Genomic DNA, 26,497 nt, shown 5'->3' on the forward strand with positions numbered 1-26,497 from the left:
TTAGTGCTCACATCCCATATTAGAGAAAAAATCATTTCCCAAATCTATGCACATTAGATCATAGATACAAACCCAATGATGCAATCAAACCAAATTAGTCATCCAAACAAGCATAATTAAACCTCATTTATGCAAATAAAATCTAGCCACTCCTATTTGCTAGGCCTAGGCGCTCACCACAATTTTTGTTCATAACATGTTCTTTGTGTGTATGAAATAGAAGTTCATAGACGAAAAAGAGAGGCTCTAACCTGTAAGCAATGACGGCGTTCTAAGTTCTAACCCTTCGAAATGTGCAAGCAGAAGAAGACCTAATTAGCACTAATTGGCTTTCATATTTATAGCTCAACACATACTCCTTCAAAATCCTCTCAAATCCTACAAAGTCTACAAAACTCTATCATCTCACAATTGAAAACTGCTAGACTTCCCAGTTTCCTGCACTGACTTTTAGAACCCAAAATTCATAACCGGGTACAACCCGACCCGGCTATTCCAACCGAGAACCTTCATTTAGCCTGACAAACCCAAACCAAACCCGGACCCGGTTACAATTGTGATTCGGATTATTATTTAAAATTTCTTTTTACTTATTAAATAAAATCACATTCTGGGTATGTTTCGGTGATCGTCTTCTTGCGTTTTGGGCTTTCGACAATTGCAGCCAGCGGCGGATGATGTGCAAGCCATGAAGCCAACCACCATTTCCTTCGAAGAGAGCTGTGTAAGTTGGTCATTGCTTTCTTTGCTTCAAGAGTTTGGTTCTTGTTCGATTTTGAGATGAAGCAATTTCAAAGCTTTTTCAAATTTTGAAGCTCAACCCACCAGAAATTCAGACACCATGAGAGTGTTACAGAGCTTCAAATTCAGCCTCTTCCAGTCCAAACCCTCCACAATATGCTCACAAGCAAACCCTTTTGGCCCCTTCAGTTCATTTCAACAAAAGAGGTGGAGAAAGCCTGTAATTTCTGCCCAAACTCGCTTGGAAGACCGAACCAGGGACCCAAAGCTAGACAAACTCACAACCCACCTGAAGAAGCTTGATATCATTCTACAACTCCATGAACTCATGTCCAATCGGAAGCGCGGGCCCTTTGTGTCCGTACAGCTAATGTCCCGGTGGAGAAACCTTGTGGGGCTTAATGTTGGCATTGGGGCCTTTGTTCACAAATACCCACATGTTTTTGAGGCGTTTACGCACCCGGTTCGACGCAATGTGTGCTGTAGGATCAGTAAGAAAATGGAGGGTTTGATAGAGGAAGAGATGATTGCTATGAAACAATGGGAGCTGGAAGTTGTTCGGCGTGTGAAGAAGTTGCTGATGATGTCTGTGAGTGGTACTCTTCATATCCATGCTTTGAGGTTGGTTAGGAGAGAATTGGGTTTGCCTGAGGATTTCAGGGAGTCCGTTCTTGGTAAGTATTCAGAGGACTTTAAGTTGGTTGATTTAGAGGTTGTGGAATTGGTTGGTAGAGATGAGGATTTGGGTGTGGCTCAAATTGAGGATTGGAGAGAGAAGGAATTTAGAGAGAAGTGGTTGAGTGAGTTCGAGACAAAGTATGCATTCCCTCTAAATTTTCCAACAGGGTTTAAGATCCAGGCAGGGTGTAGAGATAAGCTGAAGAATTGGCAAAGGCTTCCTTACATGAAGCCTTATGATCGGAAAGAGGTTGTGCGGATTCGTACTTGTGGAGGGATTGAGAGGTATGAGAAACGAACCGTTGGTATTCTTCATGAGTTCTTGAGTTTGACAGTGGAGAAGATGGTTGAGGTTGAAAGATTAGCTCACTTTCGGAGGGATTTTGCTTTGGATGTTAATGTTCGTGAGCTTATCTTGAAGCACCCTGGAATTTTTTACATTTCAACCAAACGTAATAGTCAAACTGTTTTTCTTAGAGAGGCATATAGTAAAGGGTGCCTGATTGAGTCTAATCCCATACATGATGTTCGGAAGAAAATGTTGGACCTTGTTTTTCTAGGATGTCGAAATACTAGAGAAATGCCACCTCCAAAGGAAATCAAAGAGTTTAAAGTGGTAGGGGGTGGTACAATGGATGGAAACTGGGTTATCCCAATGTTAGAGAACTTGGACAATGAAAGTTGAAAATGGTGATTCAAAGTTTCTTGAATACAATGGGCTGGAAGTAGTGAAAGGGATATATTTTTGAGGGTTGAAATGAATTAACCTTATGAAGTTATGATGATGAACCTTATTTTTAAACATTGTTCATCTCTTCAATAACTTGAGTTGAACACTTCATAAAAATGAGGAATGCTTTCTCCCACAAACCACTTAACGTGAATTCCAAGAGTGCGGTAATTCACTTTCCCCCTTGAGACATCTCTATTGACAATGTTTTTTCTTAGATAATCTTAAACCTATTATATATATGAATTCTTGTGGTTGGAGAAAGGATCTCCTACTTGGTCTGAGAATTTTACTCTGTAATTTACAAGGGCTACATCAATTACAGTAAAATTGGTTAATATTTGTGTGAAAGAGCTCATGCTTATCTACGTTTGCAACCCATGATTGTACTTGTTGAATATAGCCAAGCATTCATACTTATAATTTCGTTCTAAATAACCATTGATATAGCTTTTAGAGGATTATGAATCCCATATTACTATCCATCTCATAACTAATCTAGTGCTGAAACCAGGATCATGCAGAGCATGAAATCCTCCGAGTTAGTCTTGGACATGCCATTTTAACTTTTATTTGCTTGCTGTGGAGTCATATCTGCTTACTCAGAAAATACTGTTCTTCTTTCATGGTATTTTATACCTAGATCCCTAGCAGAGTTATGGTGTTGGTCCAAACTAAGGATGGGAAGTGAGAAAAAAGAGGTTCTGAGTTAGTTTAATTGCGGATTTGAGTGGGGTTATCAAGTATTTTAGGAAGCTTAGGCAAATGCTTAGAATATATTCTTTCTGTACACCAATTGCAACATGGATCTTTCTTTTCTTTTCTTTTTTGGTAATTCTAATGACAGAAGAGGTAGTTTTACTTGTAGAGGAAAAACTATTAGCCTTGGTTCCCAAAACTAAAAAGAAGTAAATTACAGACTTAGTTTTGTCTCAAGTAATCAACCAGTTTCCTAGTATCTCTCTTCTTTGATGGTTTACACAATAAAGAAATGGAATGTAATGGCGTGGTTCTTACAGGGAGGTCTCAAACTAGATTAGTTGAACTGTTTTTGTTTCCAATATTAAGGATCAACACTGTCCATCTGATTAAATTACTTGGAAAAATAAATTTTCAGCTACCGTCCCAGGGGAACTGCTGAGGTTGGAAAAAGATGATACAATTGTTCCAAAATTTTGTGGTTGATGTTTTTATATTTGTATTGCGAACTCTCCATTTACCCATATGTTTTCATATCTGAATTTTCTATTATTATAAGATCCTCATACATAGCAAAAGTGGCTTCTTGCCTTGAACATGACAATGGTTAAATCTTAATTTAATATAACCCCATAATGTGTATTTTAGAGCCAAAATGGTATGTGGCAGGTTGTACTAGGATTTATGTTTAATTCCTAACTTATTTGGTGGTCCTTTCAGCCTCTTTGACCTTGAAAGTATACAAGCCTACTGTGGTTTCATGATGCTTCTTACCCAGGTATGTTTGAAGAGTCTTACTGCTTCCTATCTTTTGTGTAATTTCTGTAGACTGTTTGCATTAATCATCCTCATATTTTATTAATTTTTCCTTTTTTTTATATGTTCCTTTTTCTTCTTCGCTTTAGGTAGATAATTTCTTTGATATTGTAAAGTTTAACATGTGGTAGCGTTAGATATTCTGTGGCTCTGCTTGAGTCTTGAATTCTTTTTCCCTTTAGGCATCCTCTATTCCCAGAAAACCTTTTTATTTGTTAATATAACATTTTTTGCACCCTAAATTCTTAAGAAACTTCTTGACAAGCTCCATGCGACCCAATTAGGCAGAAATCAAATATTTTAATTCATTTTCAACTGGTATTGGTCTTGTCTGTGGACAGAAATATTTTATTAACCTTTGCAGTAGAGAGCTCATTTAGGAAACTACAAAAGCTGAAGTGATTTATTCTCAATGGAAATGCTCTCCAAGATAACTTGTCTGGTGGGTTTCTAAAATAACATTTGTTAGGCCTCTCAAAAAGACGTTTTGGAGCTAACCTCCTTTTCAAATTGTAATGTTAAATGCGAAAAAGATAAAAAAAAATTGATAATTATTATGTTCATTTCTAGGAGTAGGAGTCTACGGGGCCTCCGACCAAATTGCATCATCGGCTGCACTACCTGGCAACGTATCCTTTATGATGGATGCGTGGTCCCTTAGCGGTGGTGCAAGGATTGATGACTCTTGCTGACCAACTGACTGATCTCTCATCTGTTGTACAGGCACAACTCCATTTTGTTATGCTCCTAAAACAATGTGACAAGATCTTGTCTAGTTTCTGGTGGATGAGAGAGGTGTTAGACCAGAACTCTTCTTGCCTAAAGTATTTTCCAATTTGATATTATTTTATAACCAACAGCACCGGCAATTCAATGGCTAGTTCAGGTCATTAATCTTCTTAAAAATCACAGGAACCTCGTAGCATTGCTTCAAACCCCACATTTGGGTCTAAAACATTTTATGAGTGACCAATATTTGTTGATTGAATGAGAGGGGAATTGGAGTAATTCTTAGAATGGAGAACTGGATTGGTTCTCACTTCCCAGAATGTAAAAACTCAAATGTATGATTCAGATGACAGTCACAAGCTTTCTAATCTAACTCTTACCATTTTAAAAATCTGTATTCTTTTTAACTCAGATTATTCTCAATATAAAGGTACTAATTATGTTCGCTCTCATGCATTAGCAGACCATCACACACGTTTGACTTTCTAAAGGGCTTCTAGATCTTTAGCTTCTGCTGAAACTTTATCAAAGAAGCTGGGCCTGAAGAAAAAACCATTACAATCTGGAGACTATTTGCTGTTTGCTTTGTAAATTAACCAGTTCCTTCCTTAAAATTTTGCTTGCAGATGACCTTGGAATGGCAGAGATAAAACCCACTTTTCTGACTTTTTTGTAGGGAGCCACCTGAAATTTCCAAGTAGAAAGTTTAGAAAAATATTTCTTTGATTAATGGCTACTGGAAAAAGAGGCAAAGGCTAAGAGTGACCTGGCCGGCAACAAATTGAATGACTTGGTCTTCAGTGAGTTCATCAGGACTAGCTGCTGCTCTCACCACATATGCCATTGGTATTTGTCCTGCTTCTTCGTCTTCAACCCTGCATTTTGTTACTGTATGAGAAACAGATATATATATATATATATATATATGTATGTGGGGAGAGAGAGAGAGAGAGAGAGAGAGAGTTTAGGCAACCCACGGTATAACAGCTGCATCAAGAATTTGTGGATGACTCAAAAGTATTGCCTCCAATTCTGCTGGAGCAACCTGCATAATGATTCAAACAGTTTATTTGGGAGTTCTGAAATAAATGATCAGTAGCTTTTGCTTTTTGGTCATCAAAATTAAGTGGCTTACTTTGGGTGTTACCATTTCGATTACGCATAATGCTAGAGGGATCACATTTTCGACTCATTATCTGATTTCATGTTATGGCTGTTAATGTGTACTTCTTGCATTAATTATTATGACTAATTTTTCGTTGACAGATCAACTTCCATGTGATCAATTAATGTGCCAAAAAATATATTACTCTAGCATTACTCTTTTCAGCTGTTAACCATGCATGTTAAAAATTGGTTTGAAAATCCATTCAAGGAAAGCATTGGTGTCAAAATGAGTTTTTACCTGATACCCATTATGCTTGATGAGTTCCTTGATCCGATCAACAATGAAGAGAAGCCCATCCTCATCAAAATAACAAAGATCACCAGTTTTCAGCCACCCATCTGCATCAATAGTCACAGATGTTGCTTCCACATTCCCCAAATACTCTTTCATAATAGTTGGGCTCTTCAGCCACAGCTCTCCTTCCTTGTAAGGTGGCAAAGCTTTTCCAGTCTCAACATCCACTATCTTAGCACAGAAGCTCGGAAGCAATATCCCGGAAGACCCAGATTGCTGCTTAGCTTTCTCATCAGAAACAAAAAAAGTTGCTGCACCACAGCTTTCTGTTAGGCCATAGCCTGGCCTTAGCTCAACCCATGGAAACCTCTCTCTAAACTCATCAACCACTTCTTTGCTTAATGGAGCAGCTCCTGAACCCACCCTTCGCAACGATGACAAGTCACAAGCAGCTTTGCTTGCATACTTCACTAGTCCGAGAATCACCGGAGGCACTGCAGGTATGTTACTCACTTTGTGTGCTTGTATGGTATCCAACATGGCTTTGAACTCAAACCTCTGCATCAACACAGTGGTGGTTCCGGAGCAAAAGAGTCCAAGCGCAAAGAAAGCCAGCCCGTAGATGTGGAACATGGGAATGAAGCACAAAAACACATCGTTTTGAGCTGATGTCTCGTCCACACACCATTTCAGCATTGTCATCATGGCAATGAGATTTGCATGGGTTAGAACCACACCTTTGCTGGTCCCAGTAGTCCCTGAAGAGTACAATATAGCTGCAGTGTCCAACTGTGTCGGCCGGGGTTGGTTTAACTCGGTGGGTTCACAGCATTCAATCAACTCTTCAACAGACACTAAGTGAGCATCACGGCCATTTGATGGCCGTGATGTCAAAATTGTAGGTACCCCAGTTGGAGCCAATTTGTGAAGCTCCTCAGGTGCTGAAATAGCGAATTTAGCACCTGAGTCGCGAACTTGCTTGACAATTTCTGACTCGGTGTTAAGTGGGTTGGCTGTGCTTAGAATTGCACCAACTGATAGCACTGCCAAACATATGGTTGGATACAGTAGTGAGTTGGGGGACAAGAGAAAAACCACATCCCCTTTTCTAACCCCAAGTCCCAGGTACAACCCTGAAGCAAGAGACCCAATTGATCTATGAAGCTGTGCATAGGTGACCCGCTTGTTGGTGGCCGAGTCAATGAGTGCAGCTCGTGACTCGGCCTCTGGCGGGAACTGTGACAACACAAATGTGGCAGTGTCAAGGTTAGGCCTAGTGGGAATTTTGTGGCTGCCTCCAAGGTTGACTAGGGAATGATAGATCCCGGTTTTCGAATCGAAACCACTATTTGTTCTGTCGATCCATAGTTGATCATCGGCGGAGAAGAATTCTTCGTTAGACATGTTCAAATTGAGCTGCAAATGTGTTGCATTAATTGACAGAACAAAAGGTGTAAGATATTGCAAATAAATAGGGTTATTGTTGTTGTATGAGTATGACAAGGTCGAGGATTAGCATTGTTAAAAACGTCAAGTACTTGAAACATATATGTATGTGCTTTGTAGCCGGCCGACCAATTCAACGAATATTCATGTATGTTGATGCCTTGGGCAATGCATATCATGCTTGATAATAAGACATGGACTAAGGCCAGTTGGGTTTGATGAGACGACAGAGATTCTTTGTCATGCATATTCCATGAACATTGAACAAGGAAAGAAAATTGTATATAAACGGGTCATCATCCGAGTCATCGGCTGCTATTGCCGCCCTCATTTATGAAACAAAACTTGAGAATAAATAATTGATGGGAATTTAGAATGATGATAGGGTGCCCGCTATTTTGAACCAATTTTTTTATTAGTAGTTCTAACACACTTTTTACATTTAACTAAAAATTAGAAATTATAAAAATTTATTAGTATACTCAACAAGCTTTTCCAAATTACCTTTACTAAAACTCAACACCACATCCAACCTATTTTACTTTTAATGCCCAACATAAATACCCAACATATAACTCAATATAACTCAATGGAAGTGTAACTCATATAATTCAACATATTCTACTTTCCATACCCAACATATAACTCAATAAAAGTGTAACTCATATAGAATTATCTTCTAAATTTAAGAAGAAAAATAAATAGAAACTTATTAGGTAACATGAATTAAAGCTTACCCAAGCATGGCATGGGCATTTTGGACATTTCAAAATCAGTCGTGTCACTAGACTAGAGGAGCTCCACTTTTGGACAATTGGACCATTTGAAATGTTCAAAATGTTTCATATCACATTGAATTTCTATCAATAATTTAAATAGAGTTAACTATTTAGATTTAATTACTATTATATTAAAAGTACGTGACTGAAATTGCTTTTTATAAGAATTTTAACAAAATGAAAATCTTGTAAAAGTATAAAAACCAAAATGTCATTTGCCCTTTATTTTCTTTCAACACCCTAAGTAATATGGGATGAAGTACTGGGCCTAAATCAGAAAAGAGGTGAAGGGTATTTTTATTTTTATTTTGCTGAGGGGGAAATTACAAAACAAATCCCCTCTCACAAGTCACAACCATGACCTAGAAGGTCAAACTGTAAGGCAGGGGAAGCCCCAGACAGGGATGGAACAAATCCATACCCATTCAAGAGAAGGAAAAGAGTTATTCTGTCCCATGTTTGCTAGGGCATCAGCTACAAAATTGGCTTCTCTGTATATATGGCTTAATGTGATTTGATCAGATATTCTATGGAATAGAGCATTTGTTGGTGAGAGTCGATGAACAATTTAGAATCCCCTTCAACTTGAATGTGTGTGAATCTTGAGCGTCACGCATGAAGCAAGCCATTTCTAAGGGCTAGGCCTTCAACAAGGAGAGCTAAGGAGGCATGCATGGAGCTTCTAGGAGCCATCCAAGAACATATTTTCATCTTATTTGACAGATTTATCAAAGTTCAGCTCAACACAAGGGGGTGTGGGTGGATTCCATTTAATGAAATGAGGATGGCAGGCGTGTTTGGATGTTGTGGTAGCATTTGCTTGCTTCTCAAAATTGTCATCCCTATGAGGCAGGCATGTGCAAAAGAGCATTAATAATAGTCTCCCAAAGTTGCCAACAGATTACCTTAGAGATGATCATATATAGAAGGATCCGAACCTGTAGATGGTCTCTAAAGGAGATCTTTAATTTCCAACCAATCATTTAAATTCGTCGTAGAAGTGGTAGGAGTCTCACAAATACAATTCCAAACTGAAGTTAATTGAGAAAAGGCAGTGAATGATTAGATGATTCTCTTAATATAGACAAAACAAGTCATTTAGACAAATAATTTCCTAATGTACGTATTCTTATGTGGCTTTTTTTTCATTATTTAAGAGTCAAATATGTAAAGTTGCAATGTTGCAAACTTATTATATATAATTTCCTCCAATATTTCATATATATAGATGTGAAAGATATTTTGTTAATAATTGAGGTTTTTAGATAAAAGCCCATTTTGGCAATGAAATATTGGATTTAACCCAAGGATTTTTGTCTTTGGATTTAACCCATTTTTTATTTTTGTATGTCCATTTTGCCCCTTGTATAAATAATGGAAATAAATTAGAAATCCCTAATTTTAGCCATTTTACTCATAATTTTGAATTTCAATGTTTTTATTTCCAAAAGTTTGATGACACCAACATCTAATTCAAAAAAAAAAAATCGTTAACAAATATGAAGGTCAACATATAAAAACCTAAATATCATTAACATGTTAAACATCCAATATTTATATAACTTACGTACTGTATAGAGGAAAAATTGAAACAGTCAACCTTCACTTTGGGTAAAGAAAAAAGAATAAAATAGAAAGGTAACAATGGCAACACATATACAAACTTATTTGCGAGATATATAAACATAAATCATAATATATGCCAAAATGTCCAATACTTCTATCATAGTTCAAAAAAAAAAAACAAAAAAAGAGGAAAAAGATGCTACCTCTCACTTAGGTAAAGAAAAATATAAAATACAAATAAGAATAAGAAAATACCTAACTTAGAGGTTGAGGTTGAAAAGAAGAAACCTATGATTGAGGTTGAAAAGAAACAATACACAAAGAAGATCGAAGAATAATAATATACATCTAGTTAAGCTAAGATGTACATAATATAGAAGTAAAACAAACCTATTTGTGAGCTAGGTATATCAACATAAATCAAAATATGTACCAACATCTATAACTTTGGTTGAAAAAAAAATTGGAAAAAATATCTCTATGTCAGGTTTAAAAAAATAATAAGGCTTTTCTACATTTTACCCACTTAGACTTTGGACTCAATCTCACTTCACCACCTAAAAAAAAATTGTGTCAATTATTTGCTTTAACACAATAAAAAATTGACTTAAAAAAAGCCAAAACACTCTTATTTTTAACAAAAATTTAGACAAAAATGAACCATGTGTGGTACATTGCAACAAATTTTTAATTCAGGTGGTAAATTGACACAATTTTTTGTTTAGGTGATGAAGTGAGATTGAGCTCAAAATTCATGTGGGTAAAGTGTAATAAAGCCAAATAATAATAAGAAGAAGATACCTCTAATTTAGGCACACAAAAAAAAGGATGAAAGAAAATAAAATACCTGTATTTAGGTCAGAAAAAGATAGAAGAAGAACAACAAACCTTTGACTTAGGTGGAAAGGAAGAAAGAAGAAGATATCTCTAGTTCAGGTAAAAAAAAAAAACATATAAGAAAAAAAGAGGTAAAATAAGGCAATATGATAAGAATAAGGCTTGCCTTCCCCTAATAAATTTACTAGAGCCAAACAGAAGGAGCATGCGTAGCTGCAAAAGTGAGAAACCCCATTCTTGAATTTGTTTTCCTCAGTACGGAGATCTTGTAGGTCTTCAATGGAATTTGTTTTCACATATGTCATATTGCTTTTGTCGGTGGTGTGAGAGAGTGGGTTTTGTTTTCTGAGATGGATGGGCATAGACGAAGAGTCATGGCAATCTGCCATGGAGATTAGACACAGTGTGAAATTTTTCATGAGGGAGTGGGGGAAGGAAGGGGGAGGCAGACCTCCTCTCTCAATCAATATTCATAATCATAAATTAATTATCAATTATATGATGTACGGAATTAACTTAAAATAGAATGTAATTACTAGGAAAATTATAATTAAAGATTGTTTAATATAAGAAATTAATTGACACAATATTAAAACTAGTCATTTGTCAACTAAATGGTAAAATTGACATTCAAAGTAAATAAAAAAATACAATAAAAATAGAAATCCAACGTGTCAAGGTAAAATTGGGCCTAATTTGATAATCAAAAAACGGTGAGTTTAATCCAAAATCAACGATCGTATTTGAGTTTTTGTCCAATTATGTGTTAATAATTATTTGGTCTAGTTATAACACTCAGTCTTTTTTTTTTTTTTTATGAAATGAAGATCTGAATTCAAATATAATGAACGATAATTATTGATAATAATAATAAAATAAAAAAGTGAAAAGCATTTTTGTTCGAATTGATTGAGTCGATTACCCTTTCAAATGACTAACATGTGGAATGCCGGAATGTTATGAATGTGGTGGGAGACTTAAATAAGGTAACCACACAAAGTGAACCTGACACGAGATGGCACCTTTCGTGTAGTCATTAAGAACTAATGAATGCTAGATTAATTACATGTAAAACCCTAGTGCATGTTAGTATGTACCACCAAGAACCTAATAATAAATTTGTTGTTTGACACTACTACTCCGTACTACTAATCTGTATACTTCTATAATTTAAACAATTATAATAATAAATTTAACAAGTAATGTTAATATCGAAATTGTATAATTCGTAAAAGTCACACAAGAAAATTATAATCAACAACTTTGTATGAAAAAAAATTAAGTAGTCGACATTCTTTAGTTCTGATTTGCATATTAGCCTAATTGACCTCGTTCAAATTAAGTCATAAAGATTGGCTTTTCAGAATCTCATGTCAATTGGATTTCTCTAAACGTCAAAAGATCCTGTTGTGTCACATGTGCAAATTGACGGAAAAAAATGAATTTTTAGCAGTTTTTGTGTAAAATATTTAACGAAAGTAAATTTAAGGTAAATGTGAGTTTTGGTAAAACTTGATTATCTTCTCATTAAACATAAACGTATTTATACAAATACACAAGGGCCCATAGACTTAGGACACAAGTATTACAAGAGTATTCCTAGTCTGACAAGGGATTGAGCCCATATAGAATAGCTAACTAGCAGTAAAGTGTCAACAAATTTTGTGTGAGGCCGTGAGGGGTAAAGTGTCAAATATATAGCATAATTTGGAAGTATTATATATAATTAACCATTTCTTTATTAATAGCTAATAATATTAACACTTGTCATGCATTTGCAAATGGGAGTGAGAAAAAAAAGGATGTAGGAGAGAGAAAGTGAAGTTGTGTGTAATACTTTGATATGGTATAGGATATTTACCTTGTTGGTGTAAGTGTATCGAATAAGCTTAATGATTTTTCTTGTAAGTGATACTTCTAGTCTTCTTATTTATTGGAACTTCGTTTTCAATCTCTACATAAAGGGAGATAGAAACTTGTCCTCTTTTTTTTTGGCTTGTTGAAACGGAACCGAATATGTATGGTGGGAATTAATCAATACAAACTGTTATAGCTAGTGATATTCTTGTCTTAGCGTGTGGGATTTAGAAAGCTCAAGCAACACAAAATAAATTAAGGTGGAACTAAAAAGGAGATAAATATTAGAGATGGAGATAGACCCCTTTGAGTTTGTGACTTGTGCACTTTTTTTATGTTCATGAAATTGTGTCCAGAGAGTGAAGGGATATTATAGGTTATCAACTTGTCACTCATAATTGCATTCTTAGCTGTTTGACATTTTACAACTGAACCCCACTTGCACTTGCACTCGTAGGTACCACAGAACTAGCCGATGATGTCCAAGTCTTGGAGTTTGGCAGTTGGAATGCTACTGCTGAATTATTATTCTTCTTTTATTTTTATTTTCTTTTATTTCAAAAGAAGGGGGAATCGAACTTGAATGCAGAGTGAGAAATTTTACGGTCCTTTCAACGGGGTCCTTTCAACAGGTTCACGAGAGTCCATCAATTGCTTCTTCTTTTATTTCATTATTATTGATTTTAAATATTGAAAAGTTAATTAATTTAAATATGCATATATATGCACCATTGTCTGAAAATTGCATTTTGAGCCTCTTGTTATAAAGTTTTGGACTACAACAAAAACCACAAGTATACAAGAAACAAGTGATCTAGCAGGTTAAACAATTCTCATATATTCTCTATTTATATATACATTGATATTATCAAATACTTTCATATGTAATATGTTATATTATCAAAATATTAATTTGTATCAAACATTTGATCAAATAAGGATCTATATAATTAATCAATGATTCAGATTAGAACATTTCCCAACCTATCATCCAGTGTTTCAGGCCAGGCTGCAAGATAATTATTTAAGCTGGAAGCATGTGACTAAACGATCGATGGCTTAGATTTTTATTTTTTATTTTCTCTAATCCATTACATTCCTAATGAAGAATTCTATATTCCAAAGATTAAATAAGTTCATGTGGAAAATGATGTGCCTTTTTTTTTTTATCTGCAAGACAAAAATATTATTTAAAAGTTGGTCCAAGTGCATGTCCAACAAACTTAACTATATACATAATTAAACAGTACATGTGAATCCAGCCTTTGGAAGTTGAAACCTATAAAAATTAAGAATACCTCAAAATAGTCACTAGAGAGTAGAGGCTACTTGACTTTCAGCTGAATGGCTGACCTTCTCAGCCAAATAAGCAGCAAATAATACATAAAGCCATGAGCAACAGAAATTCCCTCCTAGTTGTTGTTGAAATGTTGAGCAAGCAAAGAAAGACGGATGAATATTTTAATAGTTTCTAATTTTAATTAATTCCTCCATAATTGGCTATCCAAGGGTTTGCACTTTGTAAAAAGCACACTAGGCACATGAACAAATGCTTTCTTAGCTATAAATTATTAGAGACACAACATCAATACGATGACATGATATAATAGTAATACGTACTCTCTTGTTTTTTTAAGTGGTACTAACATTATATTTTAGCAAGAAAGTTTTTCCTTTAATATCAACAACTAAAAATTTACATTCTCAAAAGTAATATATATGCATCACCAACTACAATAATTTGTTATCCTTAATTCTCTTAATTGACTAACATCCCCTATTCTCTCCCTCATTCTCTCTCATAATTGATTTAGATGTACATACTTTACCTAGATCTAGATTGGTCTTGTATAAATACGAGCTTTTACACCCTCGGAAATTTGTTGAACGAGATAACATTGCTCATTTTTTGTTACTGCGCATCATGGTTTAATAGTAGTGTGTGTGCACCTAATTTTATGTAAATTGGACCAATGGTAATAAGTTTGCTTGGTAGTGTGTGTTGTTTTCAGAAACCTTGTAAAACAAGAAACTGTTATCAAAATTATACCAGTGTAATGTTGGTAAAAATTCTTTGATGCTTAACAAATTATCCTCTCAATATTCTGACAGAATTTCTGTTCATAAGTATTATTTACCTTAAGAGGTTCTGGATTGACTTTTTCTATAGAACTTTGAGAATCATAACTATTAATCATGCAGTTTGTAGTTTGTATTAGGTTAATGAGCTTCACTTACTGTCTAATTAACAAATGGTCCATTGTTGGTCTGACATTCCTTTTGACCTCTTCGCTTTATTGTCTTATTGGCAGTAGTATTAGGCTATTAGCCATTTGTTAGGAACTTAGGACCAGTTTTTATTTTTTATTTTTCTCACATGGCAAATTTCATATATATATATATATTCAATAATATGTATATATTAGTTGCTTAACTGAAAGTCCTGGCCACCAAATTTCAGAGGGTGAACCTAAAACTCTAAAAGTAAAAAAACAAGAAAAGAGATTTATGGATGAGGCAGTGTTGACAAGTGTCATCTGCACGGCCTTATACTAATATTTCAAATCATCCTTTTCCAACACAAACACCCTCTGCCTCTCTCTCTCTCTCTCTTCATCTCCCCACTCTCTCCCTCTCCCTCCAAATCAGTCTCTGTCTTGAACACACTTTCTCTTCATACCCTTTTCCTCTCTCTCTCTCTCTCTCTCTGAAATTTTCTGAAGCTCTCTGTCTCTGCTGCCATGGCAGTAGCAGAGCTATCAACACCTTCATACACCAAGGCCCGCCTTGTCCACTCATCCAAGCTCTCATTCTCACTGACCCATCTCCACAGTCTCCGCCGTGTCGCTTTTCGACAGCTCCCTCGGACCCAAAATGCCAGAATCTCTTGCTCTGTTGCACCAAAGTAAGCTACCATTCTCATCCTTTTCTTTTCTTTTTTTCTTTTCTGCTAGTATTAATATTCATTTTCTTATTCTTGATTTCAGTCAAGTTCAAGCTCCTGCTCCTGCGCAAACCGAGGACCCCAAGAACAAGGCTGAGTGCTTTGGCGTGTTCTGCCTCACCTATGATCTCAAAGCTGTATGTTTTCTTCATTTTATTTTCTGCGTTTATGCTGATTTTATGGATTTCTTATAGATTTCTGTGGTTCTCACCCTGTCTTAGTAGGCTTAACTGTGGAGCTTCAGCTTGTTATATAAGTGCTTTGAAGTTGACTGTCAATTTGTGCAAGTCACTCAAATATGTTTGACTCTCTTTACCAACTAGTAGAATTTGACAATTTGTTATGTTTCCTTTAGTAGTTATTATATGAAATAATTTTTCTTTTCCAACTATACCCATTTGTTATTTATTTGAAAGAATTTTCTACTGTTTATCTGTGAATCACAAAAATCAATCACTTTACCGTTAATTTTTTTTCCTCATAAAACAGAAACCATGCAGTTTAAGAATTTCCAAACTGGGGATTTTAATGGAAAATGGGCTTTGCTCAAGGCTAGATGGACATATGTTTGCACATTACTGCGTGTTTGAAATTCATGGGGTTGTAGATGCAATTTTTTACAGAATCATGGTGTATGCCATGAATCTGAATACTGACTTAAAGTTGCTTTTTCTATTCCATGATGGGCTATTCAGATCAATCTTTTCTTTATTTATGTTGTCTGTCTAATAACTTTGGTCCAATGTTCATAGGAAGAAGAGACAAAATCCTGGAAGAAATTAATTAATATTGCAGTCTCAGGTGCAGCTGGGATGATATCTAATCATCTACTTTTCAAAGTAAGTATTTCTTCCACCCAATCCCTTAGTGACTGGACAATTAGTTGTAGTTTGACTCTTTAGTTGAAAGTGATTCCATTTCCAAATGACAATCTTTAGTTTGTGGTTCAGCTCATCCTTTGAATTTCAAGATTTAGACTATTCTATTTTAGAATGTAAAAAGAAATTCCTGTGTTTCTATTTTTGAGAATATTTTCATAAGTGAAATAAAACTTCTTTTAATTTTTTATCAGAACTTAACAATGTTCATGACATGCATATTATCCAGCTTGCTTCAGGTGAGGTTTTTGGGCCAGACCAACCTATTGCGTTGAAACTATTGGGATCTGAAAGGTCATTCCAAGCTCTTGAAGGTTTGGTTTTTAAATAGATATAATTTAATTACAGATTTATAAAAATGTGCAGTACCAAGCAGCATTTATTTATTGCACGACGTGTAACCTACAAGCCTACCTGAATCACGCATATAATAAAATTAGTAAACATAAATTGTTGTGCAGCCGCTTATGATTAATTTTTCAGCCTTAATAGTTGTGACTTGTGAGGAAGCAAAGAAACACATGTAGACATGATGTCTATGTGTGTATATGGTCATGTAATCAAGTAACTGATACAATGCAAGTAATCACATGTTAACTTTATGTTCTGAAAAATAGATTTAAGGATGTCAATGCGTTCTATGTCTGCACTGAGTCCAATCTCGAATTGTGGATCACATTTGACCACTGTATCAGACACTGGGATGCCCTACTTGAGGATGTGCCTGTGTTTCTGTAGTGAGAAAATCGATAAAATATTTACATTTATCATTGTTAGTTAGTAAGTAATAAGTAAATGACTTGCACGAAAACCGAGTATTCAGGAAGTTATTGTGTTCTGATTAGTCATCCTTCTTTAGCATCTTTAAAAGAAAATTCTTCTGAATTATGACTGACATATCTCCATGCTGATTAAGAGGACAGTATGTATGTGCAGGAGTTGCTATGGAATTGGAAGATTCCCTATTTCCTTTGTTGAGGGAGGTGAGCATAGGCATTGATCCATATGAGGTGTTCCAAGATGTAGAATGGGCTCTTTTAATAGGAGCAAAACCTCGAGGTCCTGGAATGGAACGAGCTGACTTGTTGGATATAAATGGGCAGATCTTCGCCGAGCAGGTGCCTATAGTATTTTCAGATGATATCATTTATGCTTACTCTTGCTTACACAAGTAGTTCTATAGTTTCAGCTTATATATTATTCATTTCGAAAAAACAGGGAAAAGCTCTTAATGCCGTTGCATCTCGTAACGTTAAAGTAATGGTGGTTGGCAACCCTTGTAACACAAAGTAAGATATTATCTTCCTTCTCTTTAAAATTGTTTTTGGGGTGGAGGGATGCAAAAGTAGTGGAGTAAATTATTATGGCTGTCACTGCTAATTATATTTCTTCCTTATGCAGTGCACTAATTTGTTTGAAAAATGCTCCAAACATACCTCCAAAAAATTTCCATGCTTTGACACGGCTGGATGAAAATAGAGCAAAATGTCAGGTAAAAATAGCTCATGAACATGTAGTATAATCATAAATATGATTTTCAGCTGTGGATGTCAGGACCAAAAGGAATAGTTGTTGAACATATTTGGCTTATGATTTATTCAGCTAGCCCTCAAAGCAGGTGTCTTCTATGATAAAGTGTCAAATGTGACCATCTGGGGAAATCACTCAACCACTCAGGTCATTTGAAAACATTCTGTTGTAAATGCATGGATATTTTCTCTTGCTTCTCTCTCTGAAGAAGAATTGTGTAATTCTTACCAGGTGCCAGACTTCTTAAATGCTAAAATTAATGGCTTGCCTGTCAAAGAGGTCATCAAGGATAAAAAATGGTTAGAAGAGGAGTTTACGGAAAAGGTCCAGAAGGTAAAACTGTGGAACACATATTTCCATAATTCAGCATTGTCTGTTATAAGACCATGTCTGCCCCTCAGCATCAAACACTGAACACAGATTCAATTTGCAGAGAGGAGGTGTGCTCATCAAAAAATGGGGAAGATCTTCAGCTGCATCAACTTCCGTGTCGATTGTAGATGCCATAAAGTCTTTGGTTACTCCTACCCCTGAGGGTGATTGGTTTTCTTCTGGGGTAAGTTCATGTTTCGACTTTTTTGTTGCCAAAAAAAGTCCTGTGTGTGTATGTAGATGTATATGAAATGCCACAGGTCCTTTAAAAAAGTCCAACCAATGAACTTCATTTATTTTAGACAACTTCAATCATAAGCATGAATTTCAATTATTTTGGTTGCTCAATAGAACAAAGTTCATGGTGATTCTAATCTCCAGTTTTTGTGTACATTTTTATTGTAGGTTTACACCAACGGAAATCCCTATGGTATAGCAGAGGATATAGTATTCAGTATGCCATGCAGATCTAAAGTAAGTTTTTGTTGGAGATTTTTCTTTCCTAATGTTTGTGCTTATAATATAGGCACTTTCAATAAAGTTAATTCGTGTCTCCAGGGTGATGGTGACTATGAACTTGTGAAGGACATAAAATTTGACGACTATCTTCTCGAGCGAATAACAAAGGTATGCCAATTTCTCATCCTGTGCATGGATTATGGAATAAGAAAAGGACTATGCATGCATGGAAATAAGGGAAGTTATGTTCTATCCAATGCAGTTGAATGAATAAGTGCAGGTATCATAATAGATTTTGATAAAAATGATTAGGATTAACTGATTACCTAACTGATTGACATCAATTATAATAAGATTCGCAGTAAGTCTCACTACTTAATCTAAAAGAGACAGAATGTGTTATGTGCTGCATAATTGAAAATAATTTGATCTTCACACACAGAGTGAGAAGTTGTGTGTTTGAGAGAGAGAGAGAGAGAGAGATCATCCCCAGCTAGTATTTCCATAGTTTGGATTAATTGTCTCATTTGATGCTATAATTTTGCAGAGTGAAGCTGAGTTACTAGCTGAGAAAAGATGTGTGGGTCACCTTATTGGACAGGTACACATTTGATTGTTACAGTTTACAGTTTACAATTCTGCTTTTGCTCCCTTGTGTTGATACACCAGTTAAAATTAATTTCCATGTTTACTGCTTCTCAGGGTGTTGCAGTGTGTGATTTACCCGAGGACACTATGCTTCCTGGAGAGATGTAATCCTAAGCAGATAAACTCTGTATCTTGAGAACTGTTATGAAGCTACCACAATGAGCAAATGTGGCAAACGATATAGTATTGGTTATGTAGAGTAAGCATGAGAATAAGTTAAAGGGAGTAAAATATTAGGTCAATTGTCAAATTTTGAGATTGTAATAAGTTTCTGTTGTGCAGCCTGGAGTTTGAACATTGATTGATGCCTATTTCTAGCTTGCTCTGTTGAGTTGTTGCCTAGATGTAAGTAGTTGCAAATAACTGTATATTCAGAAATGATATATATATATGATATTCAAGATCCATTGTATCAACTGATTACCCAAATATCTTCCGACCCACAACATGTTCTTGAGTCTTGCATGGATCATTACTAGAAACTCTTATGCCATGCAGAATAACAAGTGTTACTATGGTCTTCTCATACAATAGTACATTGAGATTGAATATTAATTAAGAATAAATATGCACAAGCCAATCTGAGCAATTGCTTGTGAAAATGACACCCTTGCATTTTTTCTTACTTTGATGCACGTTTTATAAATCTTCAATTTGGGAGTCCGAAAATAAGCATAATAGTTGTAAAATACACCCTACCATATAGTTTGTGCAAGCTTTAGTAATAAATAAATAATATATAAAACAAAAATTCAGGTTTACATTCAGTACATAACTATTCAAAATAGTACACACTCCTTAGTCCTGCAACTATCGTATGCAAATGGTTTGTATAAAGTGTAAATTCAGAAGTCAGTATATCAAATAATTAAAATGTTGAATCTGCAAGAAGATGCGTGTCCTAGAGTCGAATTTTGAGGCAGCATCACCTAGTATAGATATAGTTCCCAATTTTGAAACTCAGGGAAAGAAATAGGACCCAAAAGAACATAAACAAAAACCAGCCCCGCATCACTACAGATCCTGTCTTGCCCGAGAGTGAGCTATCAATTGGCACCCGATTGAAGGAGTTGACATCAGTTTGCGGCAGCTGCACAGAAAAGACAAGGTTGACAACCCCATCCTTGCCAAAAGACCAGTCCACCCTGTTGTCACTTGAAGTTATGTCCCTAATTCTGATCATGCCAGCAGTAACATGAATCGAACTGGAAGATTCTGCTCCAGAATTTAGCCGAAGAACTGCATCTTTAGAAGGGAACTCTGATGCAAATGCAGGAGGAGCATGTATGCTGCCCAACATGTGACTGGCCTTTTTAAAGAAGGGATACTTATCATCTGCACCATAAATAAGGCACACAAGAATGAGCCCAGATAGTGAGGAAAACAAGACCAATGCCAGAATGCAGAACGCTCTTCAAATATTAGACCTAACTTAAGCTTTCAAAACTCTTTATAAGTTCATATTATGAAATTCTAAAAGGATAAGTTATCAATGCGACTAATGATGCTAGCCTGCTAGAATCAAAACAAGATATTATACCCGAGTCAAACTTGAGCTCTGGCTTTTGCTTTGATGAAGATGCATCATTGATATCATGTGCTTCTACAAGATGTTGGCTCCCCGTTGGTAGTAGCTGAGCTTCACCATTCACAAGCTGCTACAGAACAGTGAGTTAATTGAAAAATGCAACTCAAAAATAAAAAATAACAGGAGGAAGAAGCTTAAGTTGTACCGTCTGGTCAGCCCCATCTTGGTTAGGAACAGAATTTTCAATCCCCACACAAGAATCAAAATCAATATACTGAGAGATGTCCTCATCTGCATCAAAGAATGTAAGGTACTCATCGAGCATGTCAAAACCTGCAGGATTTGACTCGATTGGATTTGAAAGATCATTAGTCTCTAGGTATAGCCCATCACCAACTTGCGGATTCTCCATAGCATTTAAATATGGCTCATTGAGTGAGTAATTGACATCCGCAGGATTCACAGCATTGCTTGGTTCAAGAAAATATTCATCTTTGACTGGTTTTGCATCCGTCTCATAATGCTCTGGTAAGTCAAAGAACTTCTGGTCTTCATTGAATTCTGAAGTTAAAAATTCATGTTTGACTGGTTTTGCTTCCATCTCTGGTAAGTCAAGGAACTTATCATCTTCACAATATTCCAAAGTCTCCCCAGTGCCTATCACAACCTTTGTATCATCAACGAAGGCCCCAGAATTCTCAACATAGTTGCTAGTCTCCCCATAATAAAAGTTCAATGGACGAGAAGCATTTTCAAATGGAATGCCCGTGTCTAGATCCTGGAAGAAAAAAAAAACATTTCTAAATATACAGAATACGAGCATGAGTGAATCAAGAAGATATACATAGATAGCACAGGCAGCACGGAGGTCATAAAGAATGAGTTTACACTAAAGAAAGCCTGATAAAATGGAGCACGCCTGGCATTATATATTTTTATGCAACTAATCAATATAAAATAGGAAAATACAAGAACATTATGTAGAAAATGTTTTATTTTCTATGTCCTAATACATGAAGTTTCAGATGTCAAGAAGAATCATAATAGTGTGCAACACATAATTCTATGACACAATGATCTTCTAAATATCTGCCTCAGCATCAGCAATGCTCTTTCAGTTCAAAGACAGTTCTTGGCGCCATCAAGGACCGAGAGAGAGAGAGAGAGAGAGAGAGAGAGAGAGAGAGAGAGAGAGAGAGAGAGAGAGAGAGAGAGAGAGAGAGAGAGGGGAAGATATAAACTACCCATAAAATTTTTTGCACTCTATAGAACATTGTCCTCTCAGGTCCTGATTGTACAATACTGGGTTGTACAACCTTGAGACTTTGATATCTAAACCATATTCATCTCTTTGGGGGCATCCGATAAAATTGGAAGATATCTAAACAATTTTCTGAAATAATGATCTGGAGGAAGATTACAATACAAATGATCACACTGTAAGGATTTAAGCAGGTTGAGCTGTTAGACTAATATCAGGATAAGATTACCAGAGCTCCATATATTGAGCAATTCCCTATCCAAGATAAATCAGAGATGAGTAACTTTTATACTGGTGAGGATTTCTGTTTTAGTCAAGTGTATTGTCAAAGTTATAACAGACATGATATAACGAAAACACAAATCATATGCAAATATATAAATGGCCGAGATCATCTCAAACCATACATCTGTACACAGAATATACAATATCTTCACACTTCAACAGCCTTCTCTAAATTAAAGAAAGGGGGAAAAACTCCCTAAAGCATGCCATTTGGAGCTTATTATGTCAGCAAAACCTACCCTTCTTTTAAAACACATAGTTATTTGTGTTTACCAACTTTTGGAAATTGTGCCTCAGAATCCAAACACAAAAAATTACAACACAGATGAGACACATGTTATATTTAGTGATTATCGAAACCATAATAGGGAAAAGCAGACTTGTAATACTATGTTTATCACTTTAATTGGTATACAGAATACACTTGAAATATAATGTTCAAGACTTAATAATTTTATGCAGCATGCTCTACATTTATCATGCAAAGAAATACGGGCTATATGTTGAATTATATCTAATCTAATATTTCAGCGTTAAAATTCACTGGATTGCATCTTCACCTGTAAGTGTACATTACAGGTTTCAATACTCTCAGTTGCATACGTTGATATTGCTCTTTGAGTTGATATTAGGAAAGGAAGAATGTTCATCGCTAAAATGCAATGCACGATCTGACAACTATACATGCCAAGTTCCAAAAATGAAAACCTTTCTAATAGGAAAAGCAGGGAATTAAATTCCTGACAATCATAAAAATACTTAAGATTTAAATTAATGATGCAAAACATGCAGAACTAATACTTAAGAGTTAATTCCAAGCCAAGCTTCAACCTTAATTAGGAGAACCATTTTCAGAACTTCAAGATAGAATCATCAAAGCTTAAGCATATACAATCATGTGAAAGATGCATCAAAATACTAATGAGCAAGTTATGCTGAATGAAATGCTTTCCAGAACAAAAAAACAGCAGCAGCAAGAAGATAATTATTATTTAAGTAACTGAGAGGTTATCTTAGCTATTCTTCTGCATAAGTAGTGAAATTTACACAATTGATCCCAAAGTGTAACATGACCTAGTTCCTTTACCGATTGGAAAGGAGCTACCTAAACGGAATGCAATAACTTGTTCATTTGCAGATATTGGGTTACTGATGCACGTACAGTTTCGAAGAAGCATACATGTCCATGAATTCTCACTCTTCTAGCATTTTGTATTCTCAATACCTTCCAGTTAGAATACAATGGAGACCTTTCCACATAGTCATGTAAAGCACAGCCGGAATCAAGTTACAATATTCGACTTAACTAGAGCATAGTTTTTCATGATTATTCAAGCATACCATATTAGAACTCCAAATGCTGGCAAAATCAAGATATCTCTTTTCAATTTTCACAACACATCAGAGGTCTAATTATATATTTAGTAGTTCTAGCTAAACCTACTTGTCCCCATATAAACAAATCACCTACCAAGCATGAACTGCAAAAGTTGAAATGAACTACGAACCTGATCAAGGTCATTTGCTTCAACATATGCTCCGTCGCTGACTACCACTTCACAAGCAGCCGCCTCTTCACCAGGTGCATAAGCCACCTCATCCTCGAGGTCCCATTCCTCCTCAATAAATGGAGCGCCATACTGCTCCCCATTCTTTGGTCCCGTACCACTCTTCTGGAATATCCTGCAAAGCACAAACGCATCCTGCTGGATCCAAACCACAGCAAATCAATCACAATTCTATAACATCAAAAATGCCACCGACATCAATAACAACACCAACAAAATCCTAACCTGTTGAATGCCAGTTTTCTCCAATTCCTCGTTCTCGAGGCGGTACTCGTGCATGACCCAATTGGTTCTTTCACCTTTGGGCGCTCGCCCGCTATGGAAAACAAGGGTCTTCTTCATTCCTACTGTCTGGGAATTATGGCGAACCTGGCGGTCCTTACCAGTAGTCTTCCAGTACCCCCTCTCAGTAGCCCGATTCGTCCTGGACGAATTGCCATACTTCTTATCCAAACAACTGAAGAAGTACCACTCCAAGTCCCTGCTCTTCAGCTTCGACTTCCCTAATAAAACAAAAAAAACAAAACCCAACAGAAACGAATTACAAATATAGATAATACAGGCGCAGCCATAGACACACATGAATGGGAAATATATAAAGTTTCATGATCTTGACCAGGGAGGTCCCAAGGCTCGGTCTTGTAGACGTCGACGACGGAGATGGGGTCGAAGCGGAAGGGTTTGCCGGAGATCTTGCGCTTCAGATAATACCACACCAGTTCTTCATCGGTTGGGTGGAATCGGAACCCGGGAGCAAGTGAATTCGCTGACTCACGGCCCATGAATTAATCAATCAAATTGAGTTAAAAAGAATCCAAATTTTGTTTAGGGTTTCAAGAGCGAGAGAAAGAAATTGAAATTGAAAGAATCGGGAATTAGGGTTTGGGGGAATTAGGGTTTTGATTGAATCGAATCGAAGTCAGAAAGTGGAAAGTGGGAAACGAAAGAGGAGAGCTGGTGAATCCATTTTGGTGGGTGCGAGAGTGCGACGAAAACAAGGTTAGGTAAATATATAGTCTGGTTACTTAACGGAGCGAAGGAATGACTGGGATATTATAATGTCACAGGCAGGTAATTTTGTGTTTATGTCACCGATATGACGTGGCCACATAAGGAAGCGTACTTGAGAATTCATTAACCCTGACCCACGCATAATTGACTGATGTGGCGATCGTGGACGGGTTACACGTGGCATGTGTCTTTATTTCGTTGCGGCTGATGTAACTGCTTCCGTCAAGCTACTAAAAAGATGGGACGCAGGAAGTTTAAGTTATGGACCGAAAAAATAATAAGAAATAAATATTAGACAAAATATAGGTAGAAATCCCGCAAGGGTTTTCTAAAGAGGGTGTGTGAAATTAGGGACACTACTTTGTTCAGGTTAGTGTATTTCGTCAACCCTAAATTGTTGAGTTGACCACCATATTTTAAAATTTCAACTTTATCCCTTAAAACAAAAAATTTCAATTTTGTTCGTCGAGTCATTCGACAGTTATCTACCGAAATATTTATGGTTATTCGACAGTTATCTGCTGAAAATTGGTGAATTATTCGATAGATAACCACCGAATAGAAATGAAAAAGGCATTCGACAGTTATCTGCCGAAATATTTGTATTTATTCGACATTTATCTGTCAAACATTGGTGGATGTTTCGGTAGATGACCACCGAATGGATTTGAGTGATTTCATCATATTTTTGCAATAAAGGGTAAAATAGGAAAAAAGTTGAAAAAAATATGTTAGGGTGGTCAACTCTGTAGCTAAGGGTGGTCTGCATAGCCTCACTCCTTTGTTCCCTTCCCTCCAAAATTGAAATTTTGGTAATGCTGCCGCATGATCAGAACCGTTTACCTTTTAGATCACTTATTATATATTATATTTGTAAAAAATTAACTCAATCGGAAATCGTTTGATTATATAATTATTGTTAATTAAATGAAAAAAATCAACAATTTGGTCAAAAAATCACTCTTTAATTGAAAACCATCAATTTTTTTTACTTAATTGACAAAAGTTATATAACCAAACGATTTCCGATTGATTTGATTTTTTTACAGAGATGATCTTTAATTGGTTATCTAAAAAGTGAACGGTTTCTATCATTCATCGGTATTGCTGAAATCGAAATTTGAGGGGATGAGGTGACCTTGGAATATCCCCTGGGAGTGACCCAAATATTGTCCGTGAAATTAGGCCCGAAAATGGATCGAATTCGATTGAGATTAGTGTAAATTCAAACTTGAATCCATTTATAATTGAATTATCAAATTCAAATTATATTGAGATGATCAAATTTAACATGTTAATTCATATCCGATTAGGATTGAGTCGGTCAAATTTTAAACCAATATATTTAGACCTAGACATGATAAAACTTTATTAGTATTAAGTTCAATGTATATATCCTTACTTTTAACTTTTAACTTTTAACTTATATAAATTAGTATAGTAACTTAAGTGTATTTTTCCATGTGTAAAAACCTCAAATTACTTTTAGGCACATACCATCTTTATTAAAAATATAAAAATACATTACTTTTAGTCAAGTCCGATTAGTACAAATTCATATTTAATTTGTTAAGTTAAAGGATTATCTAATTCGGATCATAATCGAATTGAAGGAGGAGAGAGAGGTAGGGATGAAGGAGATAATTTTTTATATTTAGTTTTAATGCTATCTTTAAATTTTTTTAATATATAATAATTTAGTTGCCTTTTTCTAATTTCTTTTTTGTTTATTT

General features: G+C 35.7%; 4 protein-coding genes across 10 annotated transcripts; 2 read left to right on the forward strand and 2 right to left on the reverse strand.

The window, feature by feature from the left end:
* The first annotated feature begins 432 nt into the window (after positions 1-432).
* On the forward strand, positions 433-5,209 carry LOC147291225 (Ubiquitin carboxyl-terminal hydrolase family protein). Of its 4 annotated transcripts, none has more exons than XM_086237881.1 (3): positions 433-2,316; positions 3,569-3,626; positions 5,070-5,209. In XM_086237881.1, the coding sequence occupies exon 1, from the start codon at positions 842-844 to the stop codon at positions 2,102-2,104; it is 1,263 nt and encodes a 420-aa protein (XP_086094007.1). In that variant the 5' UTR covers positions 433-841; the 3' UTR covers positions 2,105-2,316; positions 3,569-3,626; positions 5,070-5,209. The 4 variants fall into 4 exon arrangements, with proteins under 4 accessions (XP_086094007.1, XP_086094008.1, XP_086094006.1 ...); XM_086237882.1 differs by having other exon boundaries at positions 5,020-5,164; XM_086237880.1 differs by lacking the exon at positions 5,070-5,209 and adding an exon at positions 4,235-4,929.
* LOC147291226 (beta-phenylalanine coenzyme A ligase-like) lies at positions 4,939-7,205 on the reverse strand. The gene is made up of 4 exons (XM_086237879.1): positions 5,799-7,205; positions 5,371-5,438; positions 5,160-5,268; positions 4,939-5,077 (listed from the first exon to the last, which is right to left on the reverse strand). Exons 1-4 carry the CDS (start codon positions 7,197-7,199, stop codon positions 4,949-4,951), a joined length of 1,707 nt encoding a protein of 568 aa, XP_086094005.1. The 5' UTR covers positions 7,200-7,205; the 3' UTR covers positions 4,939-4,948.
* A 7,671-nt stretch (positions 7,206-14,876) lies between these two features.
* Positions 14,877-19,527, forward strand: LOC147291227 (lactate/malate dehydrogenase family protein). The gene is made up of 14 exons (XM_086236925.1): positions 14,877-15,185; positions 15,268-15,361; positions 15,977-16,063; positions 16,332-16,416; positions 17,039-17,220; positions 17,321-17,391; positions 17,504-17,594; positions 17,705-17,779; positions 17,864-17,965; positions 18,066-18,188; positions 18,410-18,478; positions 18,563-18,631; positions 19,011-19,064; positions 19,166-19,527. The coding sequence occupies exons 1-14, from the start codon at positions 15,022-15,024 to the stop codon at positions 19,217-19,219; spliced, it is 1,320 nt and encodes a 439-aa protein (XP_086093051.1). The 5' UTR covers positions 14,877-15,021; the 3' UTR covers positions 19,220-19,527.
* Positions 19,528-19,817: 290 nt separating this feature from the next.
* Positions 19,818-24,742, reverse strand: LOC147291228 (NAC domain containing protein 2). 4 transcript variants are annotated; one of them, XM_086236435.1, is made up of 6 exons: positions 24,370-24,742; positions 23,979-24,256; positions 23,694-23,888; positions 20,845-21,417; positions 20,652-20,766; positions 19,818-20,446 (listed from the first exon to the last, which is right to left on the reverse strand). In XM_086236435.1, the coding sequence occupies exons 1-6, from the start codon at positions 24,533-24,535 to the stop codon at positions 20,037-20,039; spliced, it is 1,737 nt and encodes a 578-aa protein (XP_086092561.1). In that variant the 5' UTR covers positions 24,536-24,742; the 3' UTR covers positions 19,818-20,036. The 4 variants fall into 4 exon arrangements, with proteins under 4 accessions (XP_086092561.1, XP_086092560.1, XP_086092559.1 ...); XM_086236434.1 differs by having other exon boundaries at positions 20,652-20,769; XM_086236433.1 differs by having other exon boundaries at positions 23,694-23,891.
* Between the last annotated feature and the right edge of the window lie 1,755 nt (positions 24,743-26,497).

The sequence above is a fragment of the Dryas octopetala genome, chromosome 3, assembly GCF_963921425.1.
Source record: "Dryas octopetala chromosome 3, drDryOcto1.1, whole genome shotgun sequence".
Lineage (NCBI taxonomy): Eukaryota > Viridiplantae > Streptophyta > Magnoliopsida > Rosales > Rosaceae > Dryas > Dryas octopetala.

Excerpts from the sequence above, each read along its gene's own strand:
- LOC147291225 (XM_086237881.1), top strand. The coding sequence starts at position 842 with ATGAGAGTGTTACAGAGCTTCAAATTCAGCCTCTTCCAGTCCAAACCC.
- LOC147291226 (XM_086237879.1), bottom strand. The coding sequence starts at position 7,199 with ATGTCTAACGAAGAATTCTTCTCCGCCGATGATCAACTATGGATCGAC. Across the intron at positions 5,439-5,798 it reads TCAAGCATAATGGGTATCAG|GTTGCTCCAGCAGAATTGGA; the intron begins GTAAAAACTCAT and ends ATCATTATGCAG. Across the intron at positions 5,269-5,370 it reads CTTGATGCAGCTGTTATACC|GGTTGAAGACGAAGAAGCAG; the intron begins GTGGGTTGCCTA and ends AACAAAATGCAG.
- LOC147291227 (XM_086236925.1), top strand. The coding sequence starts at position 15,022 with ATGGCAGTAGCAGAGCTATCAACACCTTCATACACCAAGGCCCGCCTT. Across the intron at positions 15,186-15,267 it reads TCTTGCTCTGTTGCACCAAA|TCAAGTTCAAGCTCCTGCTC; the intron begins GTAAGCTACCAT and ends TCTTGATTTCAG. Across the intron at positions 17,595-17,704 it reads AAAATAGAGCAAAATGTCAG|CTAGCCCTCAAAGCAGGTGT; the intron begins GTAAAAATAGCT and ends TGATTTATTCAG.
- LOC147291228 (XM_086236432.1), bottom strand. The coding sequence starts at position 24,535 with ATGGGCCGTGAGTCAGCGAATTCACTTGCTCCCGGGTTCCGATTCCAC. Across the intron at positions 21,418-23,693 it reads AAGCAAATGACCTTGATCAG|GATCTAGACACGGGCATTCC; the intron begins GTTCGTAGTTCA and ends TTTTTCTTCCAG. Across the intron at positions 20,447-20,651 it reads AGAGCTCAAGTTTGACTCGG|ATGATAAGTATCCCTTCTTT; the intron begins GTATAATATCTT and ends TTTATGGTGCAG.